This window comes from Melopsittacus undulatus, chromosome 8 (assembly GCF_012275295.1).
Source record: "Melopsittacus undulatus isolate bMelUnd1 chromosome 8, bMelUnd1.mat.Z, whole genome shotgun sequence".
Taxonomy (NCBI): Eukaryota; Metazoa; Chordata; class Aves; order Psittaciformes; family Psittaculidae; genus Melopsittacus; species Melopsittacus undulatus.
The window spans coordinates 35,106,963-35,131,516 of NC_047534.1; the positions used below are offsets into that span (position 1 = coordinate 35,106,963).

General features: G+C 42.7%; 1 protein-coding gene across 1 annotated transcript in view; it reads left to right on the plus strand.

The window, feature by feature from the left end:
* The first annotated feature begins 220 nt into the window (after positions 1 to 220).
* The window catches only part of CDK15 (cyclin dependent kinase 15), a 37,343-nt gene continuing 13,009 nt past the window's right edge, over positions 221 to 24,554 (plus strand). Inside the window, 11 exon segments of the mRNA XM_034065760.1 lie at positions 221 to 236; positions 1,932 to 2,031; positions 2,929 to 3,067; positions 3,208 to 3,302; positions 3,845 to 3,924; positions 7,280 to 7,374; positions 10,250 to 10,373; positions 10,922 to 10,994; positions 10,996 to 11,040; positions 16,886 to 16,979; positions 21,528 to 21,591. Coding sequence (XP_033921651.1) covers positions 221 to 236; positions 1,932 to 2,031; positions 2,929 to 3,067; positions 3,208 to 3,302; positions 3,845 to 3,924; positions 7,280 to 7,374; positions 10,250 to 10,373; positions 10,922 to 10,994; positions 10,996 to 11,040; positions 16,886 to 16,979; positions 21,528 to 21,591 — 925 coding nt within the window.

Genomic DNA, 24,554 nt, shown 5'->3' on the forward strand with positions numbered 1-24,554 from the left:
TTATACATACTATATAAACACCTATATGTGCATATACATACTATTACAGATATACAACCATATGTGTATGTACATACTATTATATATACACCTGTATGTGTATATACATACCACATACATGTGTTTCTACTTTAAAAAGCTCTGCAAAATGTACTTTTTATGTTATGCCTGCCCTTTGAAGACTATTTCTTACATTGCCTGAAGCTTTCCTTTAAGAACCATGGTTCTGATGACAGGTAAAGGCTCTCCTTTATAAACTCTTTATGTTTTTTATGGATAACTGTTAAACATTTCTATTAGAGTGTTTCATCTGATAAGTGGAATGAATACTCCATTTGATTTTACCTTTTTTCAATACCCAGAACCACCAGCTATTACCCTGCTTTCTTCATTTACCAGCTCTTACTAACTGGCAAAAGTTGCATGACTTTTCTTCATAACAGAGTGATTCCCCTCTCCTCCCTAACACAGAATGTAGCTAAAATTAAAATTAACAATCTTCATATGAATTAATATGTAATTATTATTTTTATATTGTCTACTTTTTGTACTTTTTTTCCTCTTTCCATTCCTCTAAAAGGCAAGTATTGCTTAGGCTTAGATATATTTTAAAAGTCTATTTGTATAAATATGGTCATAACAATTAAAAGTATTTTCCAGAATAAAAAACTCTGTGCAGATATGCATCAGTTTATTACTGAGTTCATTGCGTCTAGACAGCCTTTATAATGCCTGAAGAGCACAATCAAATTACTGCTGTATTTTGATGGCTCAAAGAATACATGGAAAATAAATACAAGGCTGAGGTTCATGATGAGAGATATTTAGCAAATTATGGCTAACTGGGAAGTGAAAAAGAAAATTATGTGAGAGAAATCAAGCCTTCCAGGTATGTTAGCTCCTTCTTGCCATGCAAAGGCTGGGTAGTTTGCAATGAGACACAAATTGTTCCTGCCTTCCCAGGAGATTGTTGCTTAAAAATATATCCTTTTGCTCAAGGAAAGAGCGTTATTCTTAGGCACCAAAACTGAAGCAAAGGGGAGAATTCACATCATGCATACAAATGAAAACTGAAGGACCTAAGGGGTTGGCATAAAAAATCCATGGTATGATGCCTGCTCCCTCACCCCTCGCTAGCATTTTCACAGTGTGGGTTGGGTGTTAGTCCTAGGAAGCTGCACAGCAACTCCTACTCATGAGGGACTGAAGGAAGGAACTTCTGTTTATTCACATCCAGTGTAAATCTGCTTAGCACATAATTGATGAAATCTCTTTGAGGCTGGATTAATCTGTTTGGTCTGGCTATTTTGACAAGCCGGTTTTCTACCAGCTGAAACTCATTGCATCCCTTCGACAAGTGATCCAACAGGGACAGACTGTTCCCTATACTGACATTGCCACCACATCATGATTAAGAACATAAATACCAAAGCAAGCCCGGTGCACAGCTCCTGCAGAAACCACAGCTCAGCCACACTGCTCAGATAGCCCAACTTAAGGCCTAATGGCTAAAGCCTGAAGCCTAGAATAGTAACTGTTACAGACACAGAGGGAAGTCAAGGTCTGTTCCTGGATGAAACCTCTCACTTCATTACCTAACATATTACACTGAGAGTTGCTTAAGTGAAATAAATTTGAAAGCACAGAAAGTTTGAGATTACTGCTTATTTCTCCATCTTTAGGTATAAAAAAATGCCAAATGAGCTGAAATCAATAGAGCTACTCCAGGGGTGAATCTGGCTCACTGAGTGTTGGACTTCCAAAGAAAAACTGCAGAAATCGCAAGACTGCTTGAGGCAGAGACCTCATACGAGTCATATGAACTCTTACTACAGACAGAGGGATAAGGAGGAGCAAAGGAGAGAAAAATAGATACATTTGAACTGAAACAGGACAACATGGGAGGCCTGTTGTAAGTGCTGTCAGAACAGGAGGCTGCAGCTGCTATTCAGAGAGAAGGGGCTCCCAATATATCCCAGGCCTTCAGCACACAGAAGCAGTGTCTACAGCAGAGGTATTTAATATCACACAGTGATAATTCTGCACTGAGATACATTATGCCTGTGTTCTTCTGCTTGTTGGACTGCAATACATTCACATTTGCACATAACCAGACAGCATCGAACTCTGCAGCTTCAGGTTTAGGAAGCTACTGAAGGAGGACTCTGTGCCTTAGATGACAATAAATGCCTTTGATGTGATGAACAGGGAAAAGATGGCACTCCAGCAAGTTCTGTGCCAGTGAGGGATTGTAAAACAGGGAGGGAGCCAACAACGTACAGTTCTGGAAGAGGCAGCATGCAATAGATTACAAATCCTGTTATATTTGAGTCAAATGATAATGCAGGCACCCAGCCAATGTGGCTGCTCAGGAGGAGCTTGCAGCTTGCCTGCCATTCATTACTACTATTTTTACAATTGTATTGTTCATGGCACTGTTATGCTGTATGGGCCAAATTAACACACTGTGTAAATTAGAACAGTGCAGAGAGGAGGGTGTTAAGGAAGAGAAGAAGGCATAAATTTAGATTTCCTGAAATTTCACTCTTGCATTTGGTTTTTAGTCTGTGCCCTAACAGATTGCTATCTAGAGATGAATAAATCAAGGGTAAGAAAGAATAACACACATTTAGAATGTTACTGGTAGAAGTGTCCTCTGCAATTAAGGCAATTAAGGCAGTCTTATCTTTGTTCTCAGGGTGATTGCTACCATTTACCAAGACAGGGACATATAGGTCGTTGTTTCCCTTACAAATGGAGCTGAGAAACTGTACTGGAGATCTGTGACTGGTGGGGAGGGAGATGAAAATGATGTGCAGTGCTCAAAGCCAGTGCAGTCAAGGAGAAAGGAAACACATCAGTAACATGGTGGGTTGCCAGTGGTACAATTTGCCTTCTTTTCCTGTGCCAACTGTTGGATGTAACCAGCTCACACCTTCCTCTACCCTTGCTGCAGCCCTGGCAGCTTCACACCCTCCAGAGTTGGAGATCCAGAATGCAGGGGCCTTGGAGTCACACTGATCCTTTCCAGGAGCAGGATGTTGTGGAGAGCTTCAAATGGTGGTGTGTGCAGCATGCATAGAGACAGACAGAAAGTATTTCACCCCATGATTATTCCAGCTATGAGTTTCATCACTGAATGACATGCTAGTAGCTTCTTGTTCTACCCAGCAATCTAAACCCCATACCAATTTCTTCATGAAACAGAGACCAGGCATGCCCTTTGGAGCTGCCACATCCTATGTACGTCTAGAGAAGCTGTGTGGAGGATCCTGTGCAACTGTATACAAAAGGATCAGCAAGTAAGCATGGACCATTATTGCCTTCCCAGTGTCTGTTGAAAACACCTGTTATGGAAGATAAAGGCAAATTGAAAGTCCAGCTTTGCCTTTAACGAGGATACTCACAAAGCTCTATCTGAATTTCTCTGGGAACTCCTCCACTATAGCCATTTGGTTCCACAGACACCGCTTTGCAGCAGCATCCAGTCTTCCTGCACTAGGGAGGGAATGAGAGTTTTCCTTCAAATGAGTGATCCCTGCATGACAAAAAAACTGGGGATAAAGCCATGCTGCCATCATGCAGGGGCAGGAAAACTGTGAGAGGGCAGAGTGGGAACACTGCCCAAAGCCATGCTCTAACAATACCCAGTCAGGAGAAAGATGCTACTCTAGCCGGGCAGGCTGGCTCCTGTTCCACTGCTAATGAAGACAAGATGGAGGTGGTTTGTAATTCCCTTCTGAGCTTGGCCTGGGTGAGCCCTAGAAACTTTGCTTGGGTAAGTTGGAGCACTTAACGGGAGATAGTTAACGTTGCTATGCCAGACACCACTCTGCCCTGACAGGATCAACAGCTAGTTGATGGTGCTGAAAGCGATCTGGCTAGAGGCAGAGGAGGGAGTGCCCTTTACAGCTATTCGGGAAGGTAAGACAGAAAGAGCTGCTTCAAACACAGGTGAAGAGCGAGGGGCATAATTGTGCCGGCTGCAGCCAGAGCATGTCCTTTCTAGCAGTGTAGGGGCCTTCTTACACCTCTTGCCTGCTCTGTAGTTGGTATCTCATTCCCACATCTGTACATTAGTGCTGCATGGCAGGTTTTGCCACTGTTGCATTGGGCAGTGGTGGACTGGAAGTCCCCTTTGTACCAGGGTCTCTGCTTGCTCTTACCACAAACAATCTGGCTGATACCTGAAGCATCCAGGTCTGATCCCAGTCTGAAGAGAAATGCTCTCAATAAAACTGGTGTTTAATAACAACTATCATTTCAGCTGCATGAGAAATTATTTCTATTGGTCAACTTTGTAGAGCACTGGCAAAATGTCTGCAGCTCTCTCAATTTCTTTGAAAAAGAAATACTTTTGTTTAAGTGCTTGACTTTGGCTTAACATATTTACATGTCCCCACAGACCAAGTTTATAAACTGCCTGGCTGATTAAGGCTTCTATTTTTGTCTGCTCTATGATCCCAAGAGGACCATAATCTGATTTCTTCCTTACACAGAAACATGAAACCTTTGTGCCAGTCTGTTGTCTGGTGTTAGTGAGAGCCATCAGTGTAAGAGGTCATATGTATTTTGGTTTTTATGTGTTACTGCAGTTCAAAACTAGGGCTGGGATAGAGAGTCTGGGACCAGATGTGCCAGCTTTCACAGAGCAGCCATACTATAGAACGACTCTCATACCAGTCAGCTAAGAATAACAGGAGAGGTCAGTGGACACACTCCAGGTTTATAACAGTGTAATCAAGATAAGAAAGTTTACAAAGTCCTTAGTCCAATTCTGGGAAAGTAGAGAGATACCTAAATACACCTATTTACAGAATGGCTTGTGTTACAGTTTCCTATGCACTCATTTGCTGTGGTGCTTTTGCTCTGCATTTACACAGCCCACCAGTAAAATAAGCCTTAAAAGCTTTATCTACATAGAACTAATGATGCTCTAAAGATCAGCACAACTTTAACATGCTCTACTGGACAGGCTGAGAGCCTTAACTTCATTCATTATGGGAGAAAACAAGGGTGATCCTATGAAAGGTCTACTTTAAGTCGATCCTTTGTGTACTGCTGAGCCTTGCAGCATCTGACACCTCAAATTTACAATGTAAGTCAGTAGGGCAAACAAAGCACAAGATTTACTAACATGGTGCATTCTGTGCTACCCTGGAGGAATGGTACTCTTGTGACAAAAAGCAGCTTCACCCCAGGAAGTCCCACAGAGACAAAATGCCTTTAATGCTCAGTTCTGGCTGTAGCACCTGACACCCCAGCAGGGGGTTGTAGAAGCAACCGAGGAGCAGTTCCCAGAGGCCTGATTTAAGCCACAGGGGCTAAATTCTCCATTTTACTGTGAACCCTCCATGCTGCTCTGCTGGAGCAACAGCTCTGGTCATGTGGGGGGGTTTGAGGTATTGCAGAGCCAGGTTAGCAGCCCTTTTCCACAGCAGATGGGATCTAGACAGAGTATCTTTACTGGGTTCATAAGCAGTTAGATGCAATGCAGAACATGTTTAATGTTCATGCTGCCGTGCACTGGGAACATACTGGTGGTAACTAAATGAACTAGCATCAGTACTAGAGGCAGTTTAGCTGCAGCAGCAGCACCAAGCTCTTTACAAGAACTAATTTACAATCTGTGCTGTTTCCAGTTGTTAGGCTGAATCAGGCATCCCTTGCTGCTCAGCAGTCTCAGTACTGCCATATGCTTAGGCCACAGCTGTGGAATACAGTATATCTGGCTGTAGGGCTTTTAGAACCAGGTGAAATTGTTACAGTCGCAAAACACAAAGTGCTAATCCAGTATGAATTTGCTTTGCCAGCATGAAATTCTTAAAATATCTTCTGCAGATTGTTTGAAAAACAAAAAGCAGCTTTTATCCAGGACCAAACCTCATTTGGCCTCCCACGGCCAGCCCAAGCTCTGTATTGTGTGCTTTGCTAATTCAGCAGAAATGAGATTGGATGCCCATGCCTTATCTGAATGAAATTTGTAGCACTGAGTGGTCTGGCTGTAACCTAATTTGGTTTCAATCAGCAGGGAAAAGTGAGCCTGGAGCAGTTCTGAGACTGTTCAGCTATTCTGCGATGTCAGAAGCTAAAATCTGGAGTCAGGACCCCTGTTTTTGCTGAGCTTTGTGGCTTCTGTGTGTGCACAGTTTTGGTGTAACAGCTGGGTCAGATTCTTCAGCAGTGCCAAGGATCTACAGGCAGAATTATGACAGTTACACTCCTTCCCCACATGTCTTCTCTGTGCAGAGCTATGGCAACAATTGTCTCAGACTTAAGGTGGCAGATAATGAAGCTGTGAATGATATCCCCCCATAAAGACTATGTTTGAGACTTTCTCTTGAGAAGCTGCCTTCATGAGAGAGTCGGCTGGAGCCTGCACTACCGTGACAAACCTAACACAACGCTGAAAGGCTCAGAAGGCTGTAGCTTATGTCTTGGCATCAGTCAGTGCTCTGTGGCCTGCATGGCAGCAGAGACTCTTCCATGTGCTGCCACTTCCATCACCACACCCGAGATGTGATGAGGCTTGGCAGAGGCACTTCAGCACGTAAGGACCACGGCCACATGGCTGCAATGATGCTTTTAGATAGTTAGGCTGAAAGAAAAAAAAATGTGCCAAAGTTGTGTAAATACAAACAAGTTCTGTTCACTCGGTAACTTCATCATCTCTGCTCTTTGAGTTTTAAGTGGGAGAAAGTAACCAGTATGCTTTCTCTGAACTAAAAGCACAGAGCTAAATTCAGAATTCAGCTTAGCATCTACAGTCATTTCTTTTGCCACATTTCTACACCTTGATATTGTGAAGCTGGAAACTGATAGAAACTCAGCTTCCCCCAGAAGTTTCCCAGAGGCCCAGCTGAGGGCATGTGCCAGGAGGCAGATGGAAGAAGGATGAGAAGCTCAGTGACAGGCTGGAGGCTGCTGCATTTTGTCTCTGGGAGCTCCCAGAGCCATCCTCTTGGCATTTGCCTTGAAGAAATTCCTTCTCCTCAGCTGAGAAGCTGACAGCTGGGAACTGCAAGCTGCTATTTCTGACAGAGCAGGATCCCACCTCTGAGAGAAGGACAGGTTCCTGCCAAGCCCGGAGCACTGATGCTTGCTTCTCTAAGGAGCTGCTCCATCCTCCTCCAGACTCAGTAGTTGCTGCTTCTCACAGAACTGCCAATTCTGGACTATTTTCCCCAGTTTTTTAATTCTCACTGCCTTGCTGTGTGCACCTTCTCCTTCCATTTCCAGCAGCAGTGATTAAATTGATCTTCCTTTTGTGTTTTTCCAGCTTCCCTTCTCAAGCATTTGAAACATACCAATGTTGTACTGCTTCATGACATTATCCAGACCAAGGGGACACTAACATTTGTCTTGGAGTACAAGGTAAGTGTTGTTTCTCTAGCTTCCTGTGGAGCTAGTTGTGGTAGTTAGATTCCAAAGACTAAAGAACTGAGCAGAAATGAAAGCAGCAAAGTGTTTATTGCATTACACACATACCGACCCCACTATGCAGCACAGGAGGACACCAAGAATGGAGCTTTTCCCCAGAGATTTCATGAGGGATTTGGCTGAGTCAGGTAAGCAGGGCAGCTCTTAAGCGGGTGTCCCCACAGAGGCGATGTTCTCCTTGATGTTGCGGCTATCTCCTCAACTCTGGATCTCCCAATCTTGTATCCCTGAAGAACAGCCCAGTTGTTCCGGCACGTGTGGCTAACACGTCCCAGGAGAACCATTGGTCCTGTCCCTCTCCAGGGGCCACTTTGTGCCTGCCCAATTATGCTCTGGGGGGCTGCTCCTCAGTTCAAGGGTCGTTACTTCATCTTTCATGGTCTTTCTCTCTCGCCCTTTAGCCAGCCTTTTCAGTGGTTTCCACAGAGTTGCATACCTCAGCATAAAAGTTTCAACATGGTGCACCAAGTCCTTCTGTTATGAACCCAGTTCCTCCTTTCTGTTTCACTTGCCATTTCAAAACTTCCTCATAGTCGTTTGTGTGGTGAACTCATGTCTGCAGTATGAGCAAAAAGGAAAATTCACTCTTACAGCCCCCTAACACACTAGTACTGTTAAGTGGCTGCATAATGAATTTACTGCATTATGAAATATCTATAGAGATGAATTGTAATCCTTTAGTGCAATGACTGATTTTGTTTCCTGATCTCTTGCTTTCCAGCCACAAAGCTTTACTCTTTTATTTTTGTATATGACAGCTGTATGCAAAAATGATTCCACACCTTATCTTCACTAGGGTGGCAGACACTATTTACCTCCGTTTCTGCCTTGACAACACAATAAAACTACTGTTCATGAGCCACAGTAAGGATAGGAAATAATGATACATCCCATTTGGGGTCAGATTTGGCTTACTGGTATTTATTTGTTCCATAGATGACAAAACTTTAGAGAAAAGCTGCCTTCTATAAAGATTTAACAACCTCCCTGTCAGTCTCCAAAGCCTTTTTTTTGGTTAGTCCCTCTTCACATTTTCTGAGCCTGCAAGAGGACATGCAGCTTTTGTGAACAATGACATCTTGTGGCAGGGAAATCTGCCTCTACACAAATTTATATCCTCTTACCATTAAAATACATTGTTCATCTCTTCTTAAAACCTCTCAAATCTCACTCTCTCCTCATTGCTAACTCTCTGCATATTTATGGTCTTATGGTCATGTAAATCCCTTTTATTTCTACTACAGCTTTTTTGTAATTGGTTGCCTGAACTTGAGCACAGCTGAAAATATACCCTTACTTTATAGAGTGATTTTGTAATAGTCTCCTACCCTCTTTTGTATGTGTGTTCACATTTAATTAACTTCCAGGATTGTTGCTGTGCACTGACTTGAGGTTTCAGTGCAGATGTCCTCAGTGAATGCCTGGGTCCTTTTCCTGAGCAGCTTCAGTTAATACATCTTACAGCTGTCAACAATAACTTTGTAACTTATCAAACTGCCTATTCATCTGACTTTGTCAGATCTCTCTGAAGTTCCCCACTGTCACTTCTTATCACAGCTAATCTAAATACTTCTGTCATCTCCAAATGTTGCCACCTTGTTCACATCTGTTTCCAGATAGCTGTTAAGCAACACCAATTCTAAAGAAGTTTCTTGGGGCCTCTGATTTTAAACATCCTTAAAGCTCAGATATGTCGAAGATGCAGTGTTGTAGTTTTGGCAGAGATCTCAAGGGTTCTGCTACCAGACAGACTTGTAAAGCACATGGGGTACATAGCTGTAACATGTACTCATGGGCATTTCTGTGAGTAAATAGTAGCCAGCTGCTCTGCTTTCTTGTCTGAAATCCTCATTGTCAGCAGGAACAGAACTGCAAAATTATTTACTCCTCCTCTAAGAGGTCAACTGGCTTGCTTCATTTTTGCTGGCAAATGTTTGGTTTTTCTCTGAGTGATTCTTACTATGTTGCAAGTATACAGAATATTAACAGGGTCTCGTTTGTGGTACAAAAATGACCTATGGGTGTCACTGTTTTTCCTCCTCTTCAGATTAAACATCTGGTGAAAGATATCTCTTCTCCGGTGAAGTCTAATTACTTTTGCTGTGTTTTGTTTCTATCCACTGTCCCACTTCATATATTTGTTTCAGCTCAACTTATTTTACCCCAGGCTTATTGACGCTGCCATGGTGGTGGGAGTTGGATATTTATTTATTGCTTGTTTTTCTGCTTGCTTGCTCCATTCATGATATCTTATTTGCTACATCCGTTCAAATCAGGTCCTTGTGTTTTTTCCCAGCTTACACTCACACTGTGAAGTAGGTCTGCTCCCTGGTCCAGCTTACCCTCGGCGGAGGTGGTGTGTGCGGCTACCGCAGCGCTCCCTCTGCTGGTGTCCGCGGGCTCAGATGGGCAAAACTTCCCAGCTCTGTGACCTCTCGTCGTGCTCGGCTGTGTGCCTTTGTCCCGAAAGCGGAAATCAGTCTCTCCTGTTGCGAAAGCCGAGACCGCTCCTGCAATCAATAGTCCGCTTCTAAAGAAAAGTTACGTTTCTAAAATGCGCACTTAGGGACTGCAATGTAACTGCCCTCCTGGCCAAATATTGCACTCTGAAACCCTCAGAAAGCTGCAGGGCACTCGTACCCACTGCAGTTTTCCCTTCCTCAGCCACCTCAGCTCATCTGAGGATTTTTACTGGTTTCTTACTTGCTTTGTCCCTGCTTTGTTCCAGGAGTTCTCCTGCAGTTCAGAGTTAATGTATCAATGCAAACTCACACAAAATCAGTTCGGTTTCTTTGTTGGCTTTTCCTAGCTTTTCATGTTCCAGCTTTTGCGTGGCCTGGCTTATATCCACCAACAACACATTCTTCACCGTGATCTGAAACCCCAGAACTTGCTCATCAGTTGCCTTGGTGAGCTCAAATTAGCAGACTTTGGTGAGTCACCGTTTGGATACTGCTAATATATCTGCTCAGACCAAAGGTACAGTGTGCGTATAGATCTGTATCCACAGCCAATTAGGCACAGAAGAATAACCTCTTACTAAACTTCAGGAAACTATTTCTGTGGTCAGTCCAGCCTTTCTTGTATTTATTCTGATGGGTGCAGGGAGTAACCTCATTTGAGACAGAGCAATTACTGCCACATAAAATTGTTTCAAGGGAATTGAGAATCAACCCCTCTCTGTTCAGAAAATTAGGTTACGTGTACAGTCCACAGCAATGTGCTGAACCAAAAGGCTTTCTTGGCATTGATTTGGGATGGCTGCTTCAGTCACAAATGGTAAAGCCTTGTAAAACACAAATATTGCTTGATCTGATTTGCCCCAGAGGTATATTCCAGACACACTTTGTAAACTGCATTGGGATTGCTTGTGTTTAAACATCCAAGAGAAAATAATGTCTTGTTTTGAATTACTATCATCTATGTGTTGTACAGGCAGAAGGATTGTCCTAACAGAGCAGTCTTCTTTATTTTGTTGCAGGCCTTGCTTGTGCCAAGTCCATCCCCAGACAGACATATTCCTCTGAAGTGGCAGCACTCAGGTAGTATCCTCCACGTGTTACTTGGAGCTACAGATTCTTCTTCTGATCTAAATACTTGGTACTGACCAATTTTAAAGCATCTGGGGTCCCTTGGGAAAAATCCTCTTTACCTGAATTAAATTAAGTCAAACCAAGTTACAGTAGACACAGTTGTAAGTAGAGAAATTAACACCTATTAAAACGTGAGCAGTGGGGAGTTTTATACTTAGAAGCTTTTGGGAATGATGTCACTACATCTCAGCCATGGATTTATATAAACATCATCTGATAATGTTTATGAGCTATGCACATCTAATTTGGTAACATTTATGAAGCAATCTCAGGTTTTGCAACAGAACACCTTCGCTTAATGCACTTAAGTGTTTTGTATCTATATGGTTGGCTCAGTCAGTGGTAGCTCTCTGCAGCAATGGCTTTGTGAAGAAACAATGGGTCTGCAACTGCCGCAACAATGACTTTGACCTTGGTAAACAAAACAAAAAAAAAGTGGCATTAAAGGGTTTCTAAATGGGTCTGGAGATAGAAAGGTATCTGTGATTTTCATTATTTCTGTGAAGAACATGTCTCAGGTGCACTCTGCATTTCATACAGGAGAAGAGCTGTGTTCTGTTAAAGCCTTGTCACCTTACAAGCTGTATCCCAAAATCTTAATATGGCTGGGAAACACAGGAAATGAGCTGCATGTTTGCAGAGCTGAAGGGAGAAGGGTCTCTGAGAGCAGACAGAAAGCAGGAGAGGATGAGCACTTCATAGGGGTCACAGTGGTCTTTTTGGGCTGGTCTGGATGTTTAGTTAGCCCTTCTGGCTCACTTCTGCACCAGCCTGAGCCTGCTTCCAGCAATGTAGTCCTGACTTACACACAGAAAACATGCAGCTCATGAAGTTGCAGGAGACCACCCATTTTCTGCAGTTTTACATCTGTAGATAGTATTGCTGCTTCACCCTTTCTTCAGACCACTTAATTTTCTGTCTGTGCCTGTCACACTGGACTTTTCTTAACTGCTCTTCAGAATCAGAGGTTGAGAAAGGGTAGGAGTGGAGCAAGTTTAAGAACGTGCAAGAAGAAGGCTGGGTAAGCTTACAAACAGCAAAGCTCCAGGTCCACTCAGGCTGTATTCCCCTTGAGAGACCTGCGGCTTACTGGAGACTCTGATGGCCTAAGTCTGGAGGGCAGTTCAAGGAAACAGGAGTTTTTAGTTTGTTCACTTCCCTGGGCCTGGTGCTAATTTAATTGCTTTAAGATTTCTCCAAGGAGGAAAACCTTGCTAAACTCTAATGGCTTCCAGCTGCTAAGCCAGTCTAAATAATCCTGTCTTCTCTCCCCCACTACCTGTCACCTCTCCCCTCCAGACAGTCTCTCAGGAATGTCTGCTGAGTTTAAAGAAGATGCCTGCATAGCAGATTGGAGGGTTTGTATTAGACCGATGCTGGTGCAAGCCTGTTGTGGTTTTTTTTCCTGAAAGTTGACCCCTGTCCAAAGCCCTGGCTATGCACAGAAAGCCCAGCATTTCTGCCTGTGCAAAACCAACATGTAACTCTGCTCTACTGTAATGAATAGCAACATAAGAGTGGTATACAAAGATCCCATCTAACACTCTGACCAGCTCTAACAGCACAGTACTTTGAGTCCCACTGAACTACATTCACACTATAGGCACCATTGTATATAATGCCTCCTTATAGTAACAACATTCAAAGTGTTTTCCCTAAAGAAAGATCTCACGCTGAGAGAATAGAGAGTACTTCAGTGAGCTCTATTCAGTAACTTCCTCTAATGAGAGTCATTTATTATCTTGATGTACACTGCATTTAAGTTCAATTTTTGTCTATTAGGAAATAATGTGAATTCACACAGATGTTACTTGTCTATTGGGAAGAAAGGAAAAAAAAAGCCCTATGTCTTTTGGATGCTGCAATTTACATGAAGGCAGATCAGAATGCTCTTGGTAACAGCACGAGACAGTGGGTGTTAAGGCCATGGTTTAAAGAAACGAATTATAACAAAATAAAATATTATGGCAATTCATGCCTAGTGTGCTTGAGCAGCAATACTGTCAGTGGGAGGCACATGGGAAGTGAATGAGGCCTTGAATAGATGAAGAAAGAGATATAGAAGGAGACTCACTCGCTCTTGGCCTAACTAGAAAAGCTGCTTTAATCTCTCTATATCTTTTTTCACTCTCTTTCTCCCTATCTCTTTGGGACTTCGGAAGATTCAATTAAGGGATTTCAGGGAGACTAACATTTCATAATGTTTCAGGGAGATTACACTGCATATCAGAAAGATTTCTCTGTTTTTTTATAACACCAAGTGTTTTATGCACATACTGCACTGGTAGCTGCTAACATCATGAGAGCCTTAAGTCGTGTCATCTTTTCAGTCAGGCTTTCCTTGTATGATCTTCCATTAAAAAAAACAAAACAAAACCAATAATCATAGGAATCTTCCCAGGTAGATTCACGTTGAATAGAAGTTCCTGCTGAGTCATTTAATGTGGGTCTGCAAGCCCATTACAGCCTTTCACCCCACCTGGTTCACATTGTCCCTCTAATCCAACCTGGGAGATAGAGGCTACGGACTTCACTGTACAGACCATGCTTGGTGAGGAACACGAGAAAGGATTTCTGGTTAAATATGTAATTGCAATCCCCCAGTGCCAGCAAAACTGTGGAGAGGGAACTTTGCGATACTGCAGAGATATCTTAATCCTGCTGCATTGCAGACTGAGGAGTATGTGCAGTGTTCAAACCCGCCTCAGGGACTGCAGGCAGATGCAATTGTGCTGTCTGAACCAGCTCTGGTTTTACTCACTAACTGTTCCTATAACCAGTTATACTTTTCCTATTGCTTTAGCAGTCACTGTCTTGGTTCATGTGTGTATCTGGCACATGCTGAAACATCAGGTCTAGGCCTCTTCCCAAAAGACCCCTCCCTCTGCCTTAGCCCTTCCCAAGGCAGCTATATGGGACTGAGACATTTGAGAAACTTACAGACTGGAAGGGATAAGAGTACCTCAGAGATTAGTATCAGAGGGGAAAGAAGGAAAAGGGCAAAACCCAAAACACTAGATCTAAATCTTTAGAAATATTTAAAAGTAAATGTTTCTGAATTATCCTCATTAACAGCAGGATCCTCATAATGCTGTCAGAGCAGTAACTGTAAATCCTGTATCTCTGAAGAAAAGTTGAAGCCTCTACTGAAAGGTTAATATGATGACTAGCACTAGTTTCCAAAGTCGTACTTCAACAGATAGACAAAAATGCCCAGGGAAAGGGCGAGATGCCCACACATCAGTTGTTCCAGCTACTTCTGGCTTTTATAAAGAAAAGTGTATTTCATCTGAAAACAAAGAGAGAAACAGTGATAATTGCCACTGATGAATCAATGCAGCACCCAGCAGGCATTAAAGGCAGCTGATCAGCTGAGTCTCGCTAAAGGAAACAAGAAGCCTTTCCAGCAGTTGTGGTTGTTCTGATAGTTTTGTCTTTATTAGAGACACTGAGGTTTAAAGGCTTCCAGAGATAACGAGAATAAACCAGGAATACAACAGAGAGTTCTACTAGAAGGTGCACTCGTAACAGCCCACAAGTTGTTCTCCTCAAACTCACAGCTTGCCTATTAGTGAAAAGACTGTTTCATTAGATTTGAATTTTTGGACTCTGCTCGTGGGTAATTCTTAGCAAATGCTAGCTAGATCTAGGAAAATAAGGCTTCTGCTGTTGCCAATCTAATGCTATTTCTAGCTAGGATATCAGAACCCAAACTGTGGGAAACATCAGGGTCATTTGCTCCAAAAACACAAAGCTGATTCTCTTCTACAAATCAAGACTACCTAAATTGCTTTGACCACATGCAATTAAACTTGTGCAATAGAATCAGTGGATTACAGCAGCCCTGTAGTTGCAAAATAGGGTGAGTGATTTGGGCACATACATCAGCTGTGAAAAAAGCCCAGAGGGTTGGTATGACACTGGTCTCAGTAGAATCAATCTGTGGGCTGCAGAATAATATCTAGTGATCTGTGTAGTGCTATGAAACACAAAAAAAACCTATATTGCAAAAGCTGTGGGTTAAGTTCCATGGTGCCTACATTCTGAAAAAGCATTAGACAAGCAAGCAGCCAAGCTCACAGGACCCAAGGTTAGGAGGTTAGGATATAGGAAACCAAGGCAAAGTGCAGCAGAGATGTTTGTGAAAACAGCATTAGATATGGATCTGCAAACAGGCTTGGCATCACCTGATGCACAAGCATGGCTAAAATATGGCAGATGAGTCACATGTCAGGCTCTCAAGTGACCACAACCAGGTAGGAAAAGCATCTACAGTAGTACAAAAACAAGGTGCAAGGGGTAACACAGCCATACAGATGACAAGAAGAGATTACCAGTTGTTGCTTAGCAAGTGAAAAGAATACTTTCAGAGCCTGTTAGTCAAAGCTGGGTTTTCAATATTTGAGCTTAAAGGACCCAAATTTGCTATAACCAAAGAAGATTAATACTGAAACCTGGAAATTTGAGATGGGATGTAGTGAAAAGATGGGATACATAGAAAAATTTGGGAAAAAAAGATGAAAAGGTAAATGAGCAGAGTTTTACACCATACAATAAGATATTTAAATACTTGCAAAAGGTAAGTCTACCCTGACCACAACTACCTCATTATTATTGCCAATAGGACTAGTTCACCTTAATATAATTAAGCATTTTTTGCAGGGTTTAGTGTTTTTTTTAAGCTGGCTTGTTTGCTCTAGCACAAGTGCAGAGTAGGGGATGGCATGAAACTTAAGAATACTTTAACTTGCTGTTGTCACCAAGTTCTTTATGCAATGAAATCTTGCCTTCAGTTTTCCAGTGAAAAGCTAATTCTCCTGAAGGAAAAACCATTCTAGTGGGTAGTGCCTCTGGGTTCTTTATGCTTCTAATGTGTTCTTCAAGCCCATAAAGTGTGCAATACTTCCCTGTTTATCTTTCCTACTGTTATCACTCTGATTTTGCAGCTTTTTCTCATGTAAACAATCTAGTATTCCACAGACTTCTGCCACAGCCATCTTTTTGGATGGGTTTGTAACAGGATAAATTAAAAGAGACCAGAAACAAATTGTTTGGTCCTGGGAAAAAAAAAAACAAACAAAACCAAAAAAACACCAAAAAAACAAAACCAGTGTTTAGTGGGTTTATTTTCCAAGGATATCACATGTCTTGTCTTGCTGATGAACGAGGTGTGTGTGTGTAAGTTAGTGGATTGTGCTGACAAGAAAAAGGAGATGGCAACAGACTTGTATGGAACTTTGACTGCTTTATTGTTTTCTATAATCCTGGAGGGATGTGAATGTGACATACCTCTGGTCTGCTCCATATTTGACTTGTCAGCTTTTGAATTCAAGTGTTTCAATCTGTAGGACTTGGATGAGGTTAACAATACTACATACAACTTGAGCAGAAGCCAGTTGCAAGTTCTTAGAACAGTGTTGAGGGAGGTATAAGATGTTCCTTCCCAAAGGAAACCTTCCTGACTTCCCACAGTTGGTAGGGTTTTCAATAACGCTACATCTTGCCAGTCACCATACTGTACAGGTGTATCAGTCTTCACTGAAGCCTGTATTTATGTAAAGACAGACACTCCGCATCCTGCCTTGCTTCACACACACACACACACTCACACACTCTCACTAGATGACAGGAGGTGGGTATACAATAGCTATACATCAGACGGGCACCTTTCAGACTTGAGCTGCAATATGTATAAGGTTTACAGTTTCTATCAGGATTTCTGCATTTACAAATCAGGATTTCTAAATTTCCATCCCAACAACTGCCTATCTTCATCTCTCCCCTGCCCATCCCAACAATCATACAATGTATGTCATGCATGTGAATGAGCTAATACCTTGTTTTTCTTGCAGGAGTGCAGGCTGTATATTTGTTGAAATGATCCGGGGCCAGCCAATATTTGCAGGAACTTCTAGTACTTATGAACAGCTGCTGAAGATCTGGAAGGTGAGTAAAATATACCCTGAGATGGGAGAGAAAAAGAATCTGCTGCTCCAGCTCCCTACTTAATTTTGAAGTCTTCAGATCGGTCCCGTGAATAGCAGAAATAATTTGGTCCAATCTGCCAAGTTCATAGCAGACTTTGTAACCCATTTTCTATTTGGCAACTTTCTCACAGACACGGGAGTAAATCAAATGACTTTCCTTTGATGTTTGTCATCTCATCAAAAATTTAAAGCCAATTAAAGTGACATCAAATTGAAGAAGGCATAAAAGGTGTGCACGTACTGCAGATCCTATTCCTTCTTGTTAAGTCCATTACTTACTGTAGGATACAGCACACCATATTCTCACAAAAGAGCTCTAATACTGCTCTTAAACTACCTTGAAAATGGCAAAACCCTGAGGTTTTTCAGAAATCCTTAACTTGGAACATTTTGTATCATCCAGTTTATGGTGCAGCCCGAGAGACTGCTTTGGCATAATGGAAAGTGTGAAATTACTTTATAAAGGCAGTAGTGAGTGAGAGCAGACAGATTCAGGAGCCTCTTAAGCCCTTTTTTCTGCTGGGGAAACTGAAACACAGAGCCATGTCCTTAGTGCAGTTTGATAGAATTGTGGCAGTTATGAGCACTAGTGGATTCTGTATGTTCCTTCATTGCTGACCCTGTTACTGACTTAACAGGAAGTTCAACCTATACATTCCTATTGGGTTTTGCTGTAGGTGTCTGCCCTTTCACATGTCCTCCTAAGGAGTTATTTTTCTGCACAGAGTGTTTCCCAAACATGGGTTTTCAAAGAAAACAGAAAACTTGAGAAAGGACTTTATAGCCTCAAGTCTGTGTAAGTCAGACTTTTCCTTCTTAATCCCTTCACCCAGAAACACTCCTGCCTGGTTTTCCTCTCTGCTTTCAGCTAGAATGTGATAAAACGTCAGACAGGTGGGACCAGTTCTTAGACTTGTGTTCAGTCCATTTAAATAAATGCTGAATTTCTCTTTTGTAGAGAAAAAACCCAGAATTACTGGGGGGCAGGGGGAAAAATCTATACATGGCCAATTAATAGAGTTCAAAGCCAGGGCAGGTCTGAGTTTCCCAGAGTGTGAATGAAGGGTATCCTTCCACTTACAGCTCTGAAATCTCTGGATACATTTCCTGTGGTTTTGCAGTTGGAGGGTTATAGCCCTATCATCATTTCTCTGGTATTATAACTAATACCGTGATTAATAGGATTTGTGCTATAGAAGGCAAAAAACCCAAACTTATTTAAAAATCATGAGGAAGCTTTAAGAGCCATGAAATAATTAGTGCCATTCACAGAAGGTTTTCTGTTATTATACAGCCTGGAATGAGGCTCTGTGTTAGGCCAAGATTTCAAAGCTCCTTAGAGGCTTTCTATGCCTAACTTGAGATATTTTGCCGAGTCTGAGGTTCAGAATGGGGATTCCTACTGTTTTCTAATAGTCAGTTCCTTTCATGTACTAATAATGGAGGCACCCTGCACTGATTTAGACTGTCTGCACTTGTGTGCATGAGTCTGTATCACCAGCATGCTTATCCCCATGTAGGACTGGTGGTTCAGACACTGTAGATATACGGCTGGAAAATCCCCATTCCATGAATTGTGTTTGTTCAGTTGAATCATCAGGACTGACTAACTGCAATTTCACCAATATTTCTTCTAAAAGCAAGTGCCAGCTTAAGCAGTCTTCATCCCCCCTCTCTATCCATGGCTGCTCATTCCTGCTCCTGTATCACCTCTCACAGTGGGGGCTACATGAACTGGGGAACCTGTAACTTGGTTTTCTCCCTGGGTTACTCTAAACAAGAACAGTTTATGTATACAGTTCATTTATCTGGCTGCCTAAGCAGTAGTACTCATGAAGGGATGACACAGGAGCAGAGGTAAATGGGAAGGGGACAAAGAGGAAGGAGCTACTGAGGCCTGCAGTGCTAGTTATGGAAGTATGGCCTGAGGGGATACAAACTGCAGTCTCCAGTTCTTTCATGGCATGGAGAGTAAACAAACCTGACAAACTTAAGATCCATCATTCATATTTCAAGAGATCAGGCATAGGTTTTGCATTCCAGACCCCCATCTTATTGATTAACATTGTGCTGAGGACCTCATGTGGGCTGGATTAGGCTGTGTGCGGCATACCAGCAGCATGCTTCTGTGGCTCAACCAAACATGTGACAAGCGACAAATGAATGGCTACAAGGCTTCTTTACAGAAAACATAAACTATAACTTCCCAACAAAAGTGAGCAAACTCAGGTAGGTTGATTCCTGAAGTGAAGGTGGTTCATCACAAGAGAAACAAGCAGTTAGAGGGTAAAGAGAGAACAATGATTTACGCCAATTTAAAGTGCTTGCTGAAATACAGGCATTGTAAATACAACCCTGGCTGCAACTCTGCCTCTTCCAAAGTGGACTCAACTGAGCTGCACCAAGACCTTTCACTCTAGTAAAGAGTGCATGCATGGAGGAGCATGGCAGACTAGCAAGTACAGAGGAACCGTTTTGCTTAGTCTAATGGCATGGACCAGAGAGTTAACAGTTAGATTTAGGGTAGATACACAACAGATAAAACCATCCCTAGAGTATAATTAATTTCAATTAAATAAATATAACTCATAGTCTGATTTGGCAAGGATTCTCACTAAAGGTCTAGGGGGAAAAGAGAAAAGGAAAAAAAATCACCTGCCCCATTATCTTGGAAATTAAAAAACAGATTCAAATTCATGGGTTAGAATAGCATCTTTTGTAAAGAAAAGATTTGGAAAATACAAATACATATTCATATATCACTCACTGATTGGTGCTCTGAATGGTTTCATACCTCAGTTCAGCAAAATTTAAGTGTCTGTTGAAAACTTGATACATAAAGTACAAGATGCATGAATAACTGTTAAATTCTTCACTAAGAGAGAGAGGCAGAGTGCTGAACTGATGCTGGACAGTATGATTTCACTATGTTGTGAGCTTCCCCAGCTCCCTCTGATGCCTTTAAGACTGATGCCTGACAGCTCAGAAGAAACCGTGAAAAACAAGGACCTGGATGTATGCAGGGATAGAACTTCAGAACACACACCTGGATTTTCAATGCAGAATATTTTAGAGGTTTTGCTGTGGCTTCTCGGAAACATACCAGGATAGCAAAAGAGCAAATTCTGGAGTCAGGATGAAATTCTAACTCTCTCTTTTCTGTGCACACTCAAAAGTTTGCTCTGCACAGAACTGCCCTACTTACATGATGCACACACCAATCAAGAATACACCTGTCAAATTACCCAGTGCAAGCCACCTTCCAATATCCTCACATGGCTGAACCCCACAGACCACCATGCTAATCTGTGCCAGCTGTGAGATAAAGTCCCTGCTTGTGGCTGTCTTCTCCAGGTAGCTGTAATTGTCCTCACAGCTGTTTCCCAAGTGTGAGTGAGAAAAGCAATCACCTACCAAATGCATAACAACTGCAACAACCAGGCTTTATATTTCTTCCTTCTTTAATGATGCCTGTTTTCTTGCAATCTTATCACAAATTTCTGTGAGGCCAATATCATATATCTCAGCTTTCATTTTAAGGAAAAGGAACTGTCTATCATATGCAAAGTGTAACTAATGTGAGACAAATCTAATGCTGGAGAAGAGAAACCAAATAAAAACCCCTGACATTTTTCATGTTGCAATTCCACTGTTTTTTAAGGAAATCTGATAATATTGTTGGTTGTCTGAATGATAGGCTTTGAATGCTTGGAGTGAGCAGAACTGATTTATAATACCATATCACATTCTGTGAACTCTTCTGAAATATGTGGCTTTACCACTTTAGCACAACTCATCCATATCAATAGGCACAACACACTTTGCATGCGGTAAGTAGTAATAATAACACTAAACATCCACAACTGCAGTCATCACAGAAATTCAGATATGCTTGATCTCACACATTCCAGCAACTAAAATAAGGTTGAAGGAGGCTTTATTGGCCCAGACTTTGCTCCATGAGGACCTACTTCTGAAGTCCACAATTCACAGTAAAGGCCAAACACACTGGAGAAGCTCTGGACACTTCAGGATGAGACACTGGACTGCTTTGTACCCCTGCTGTAGACCTGCATGCCACCTCTTTTTTCACCTCAGAATGGCAGAGGTTTTTCCATCAGCTCACAGCCTGTGCTGCTGCTGAGCATATTAGCTGCTGCCAGTGCAAGCGGGCTGAATAATTCCCAGGTGCAGCTCTGGTGCAGGAGGACACCTTCAGCCACCCATGGGTTGGCAAACACATGCAGGAGTAACCTGGCAGTGAAGATGTGTATACCTTCATTGATGTTTACATCAGCAATAACATTCCGTCTCAGCAGGGCCTTTTCTGCTACAAAATCAAGTGCTAAAATGTCCATGTCCTTTATGTGCAGGACACTGAATCCATGCCGGACTTACAGAAAAGGAGAGTCTCTCTCCATTGAAACTGATTTCTCCAGCTCCACACAAAAGCAGAGTACTGGCAAATAGTTATTGCTCTTCTCACTCTCTTTCTCCTTTTGCATAGGTATTGGGGGTCCTGACTGAAGACACCTGGAAAAAACTTTCCAAGGTCCCCAACTATAACCCAGGTAGGATTTAACTCACAAGAATGCCAACTTTATCTCTGAGACACTCACTAGCCACTCATTTTTTTGGTCAGTAATTCTCATTAGGAAAAATCCTGTGCTTCAGCGTTACTAAATCCCTTGAGCTGATTTATGATAGTGGTGTTGTAGGACCCACAACAATATTGGGGTTGGCCTAGTATACAAGCAAAGGTACATGTGCGGCAAAGTTGCCTCACTGAGTGCTGGGTGTATCTTAGGCTGATGGAAGACATTGCTGCAAATGCTGACAATGTCGATATTCTCCTCAGTGCAAAGGACCAGTGTCTCCTGGTGTAGACTGAGAAAACTAATAGGTACCTGGAGATACAGGTTATCTGAACTCTCCTTATTTTTATGTAGATTGGTTTGGGGACCTTTAAACCTCACTTTTAAAGGTCACTGTCCCTGATTTTGATGTGGCCAAGGTAAGAAATCTGTGTGATTTATAAAGCTGGCTTCTTTTATTTCCACATGGGCTGGTAGAGAAGTCTGTGTCCTGGACTTCAAAGGGCCAGTTGTCTCTTATTTTGATGTGGGCAGGTTGAGAAGTATGCTTTGAAAAGCCAGCTCTCTCCCCTTCTCTGTCCTCTCCCTCTCTCTCTCTCTCTCTCCCTTTCTCTTTCTCTTTTTGTTTAATGTATTCTCTTGGGAAAATATATTCACGTGTCAGTGAGGGGGAAATGATGAGCACTGATTCTCAGTCTCTCAGCAGGATTATTCTGCAAGAGAAATATAAAAGTGAAATATTAAAAACCCTAGAATGTAAAATCCACCCATCTACAATCTAGCCATTCTCTCTCACTCACACCCTAAGAGAGTGGCAGGGGGAGCCTGTCTATCTGGATGGGGGTGGGGGGAGGAGGAGGGGGAGAGGAGGAGGGAGAAGACGTGCTTTGAGCAAGAGGTTTACAGGTTTAGTAGAGCATAGTAACATCTTTTCAAAGAAGTGGGTGTTGCTCTGTGACCCAGTCGAAGATGCCCCTCCTTTGATTCTGGTGCATGAACACTGAACAGCCCCCATTTTCACATGGTAGCCACGATTGGCTGAACAATAACCTGGTCTCACAGTCGAAAGGAGTGGAATCCTTCACACAATTAGCTGAGACACATTAATCAAACCAGCGTGAAATGGGAATGTGTCGCTGTCCACAGCAAGTTTAATTTGGGTAGGGAGCAAGCACAGAGCAGACAGCTGGAGGAAGCACTTTCTCCTCTAAGTTGTTGGAGGCTTGGCTGGGTATAGTCTACAAGTTGGGAAGGTCAGTCTGGGAGGGAAGAATTGCTCATGTGTGGGACAAAATGATCACAAATAATTTTATCACAAATAATTTTTTGCTGTGACAATCATCTGCTCATAATAAGCTAAAAACTCGGTGATGATGATTAGGTATCCCAGTGCTATATAGAGGGACAACCTAAAAGTGAAAGCACTATGGCTACATAAGTGAAGAAACTAATATAGACAACAGAGAATGTGTAAGTGTCCAGAACTGCCCTGAATGGTGACTCCTGCTGAGCTCTATTTTGTCTGAATAGCAGTGCTGGCTGCTGCTGTGGAGGGTGCCCATGGAAGGACTGGGAGGGAGAGGACAGGCACCTAGGCAGCATGGAAACAACTCCAGTAAAGACAAGTCTAGTCATCTTAAGCATTTTTCAAATCTGAGTTAGAATCATAGAATAGTTAGGGTTGGAAAGGACTTTAAGATCATCAAGTTCCAACCCACCTGCCATGGGCAGGGGCACCTTGCACTAAACCACGTCACCCAAGGCTCTCTCCAAACTGGCCTTGAACACTGCCAAGGATGGAGCATTCACAACCTCCTTGGGCAACCCATTCCAGTGCCTCACCACCCTCACAGTGAAGAATTTCTTCTTTATATCCAATCTAAACATCCCCTGTTTAAGTTTCAGCCCGTTACCCCTTGTCCTATCACTACAGTCCCTAATGAATAGTCCCTCACCAGCATCCCTGTAGGCCCCCTTCAGATACCGGAAGGCTGCTATGAGGTCTCCACGCAGCCTTCTCTTCTCCAGGCTGAACAGCCCCAACTTTCTCAGCCTGTCTTCATATGGGAGGTGCTCCAGTCCCCTGATCATCCTCGTGGCCCTTCTCTGAACTTGTTCCAACAGTTCCATGTCCTTTTTATGCTGAGGACACCAGAACTGCACACAATACTCCAAGTGAGGTCTCACAAGAGCAGAGTTTACCTCCTTCGACCTGCTGGTCATGCTCCTTTTGATGCAGCCCATGATACGGTTGGCTTTCTGGGCTGTGAGTGCACACTGAAGCTGGCTCATGTTCATTTTCTCATCGACCAACACCTTCAAGTCCTTTTCCACAGGGCTGCTCTGAATCTCTTCTCTGCCCAACCTGTGGCTATGCCTGGGATTGCTCCGACCCATGTGTAGGACCTTGCCCTTGGCATGGCTTTCAGGCTTGATAGAGAGTTTCCCTAATGGACTCCAGCAGGGCAGAACTGACCCATGCTGACCTGTAAACTTTGATGCTGGTGCCTTTTTGTGGCTGGATCAGACAGAAATGCAGGAGTCAGAGGACGCCATCCTGTAGGAACATCCCAGCATGCTAGAAAACACATGGGAGAGGGATGCTGAGCCAGTATTTTGGGCAGTAGGTGTTCCAGCTGGAGAAGCAACATCCCTTTTCCCTCCTCAGAGCCTGCCTAAGGGACTCCAAGCTGCTCCAGCCACATACTGGAACCAAGCACTTGGTTCACACCTGGATTATATAAATCAGTCTGGACAGAAGAAGGTTAGTCATATAAGGTTGGTTTAGTCATGACCAAGATCAAGTCGGTTTTTGATGGGGCTGTTGTTAAGAAGGCAAATAAGTCTCTTTGTTTAAAGCTATTTGGTATTCACATGCTCCTGTGCACTTCCCCTCTCCTCCCTGAAGCACAAGTACTGTTTCCTGCTCCAGGATACGC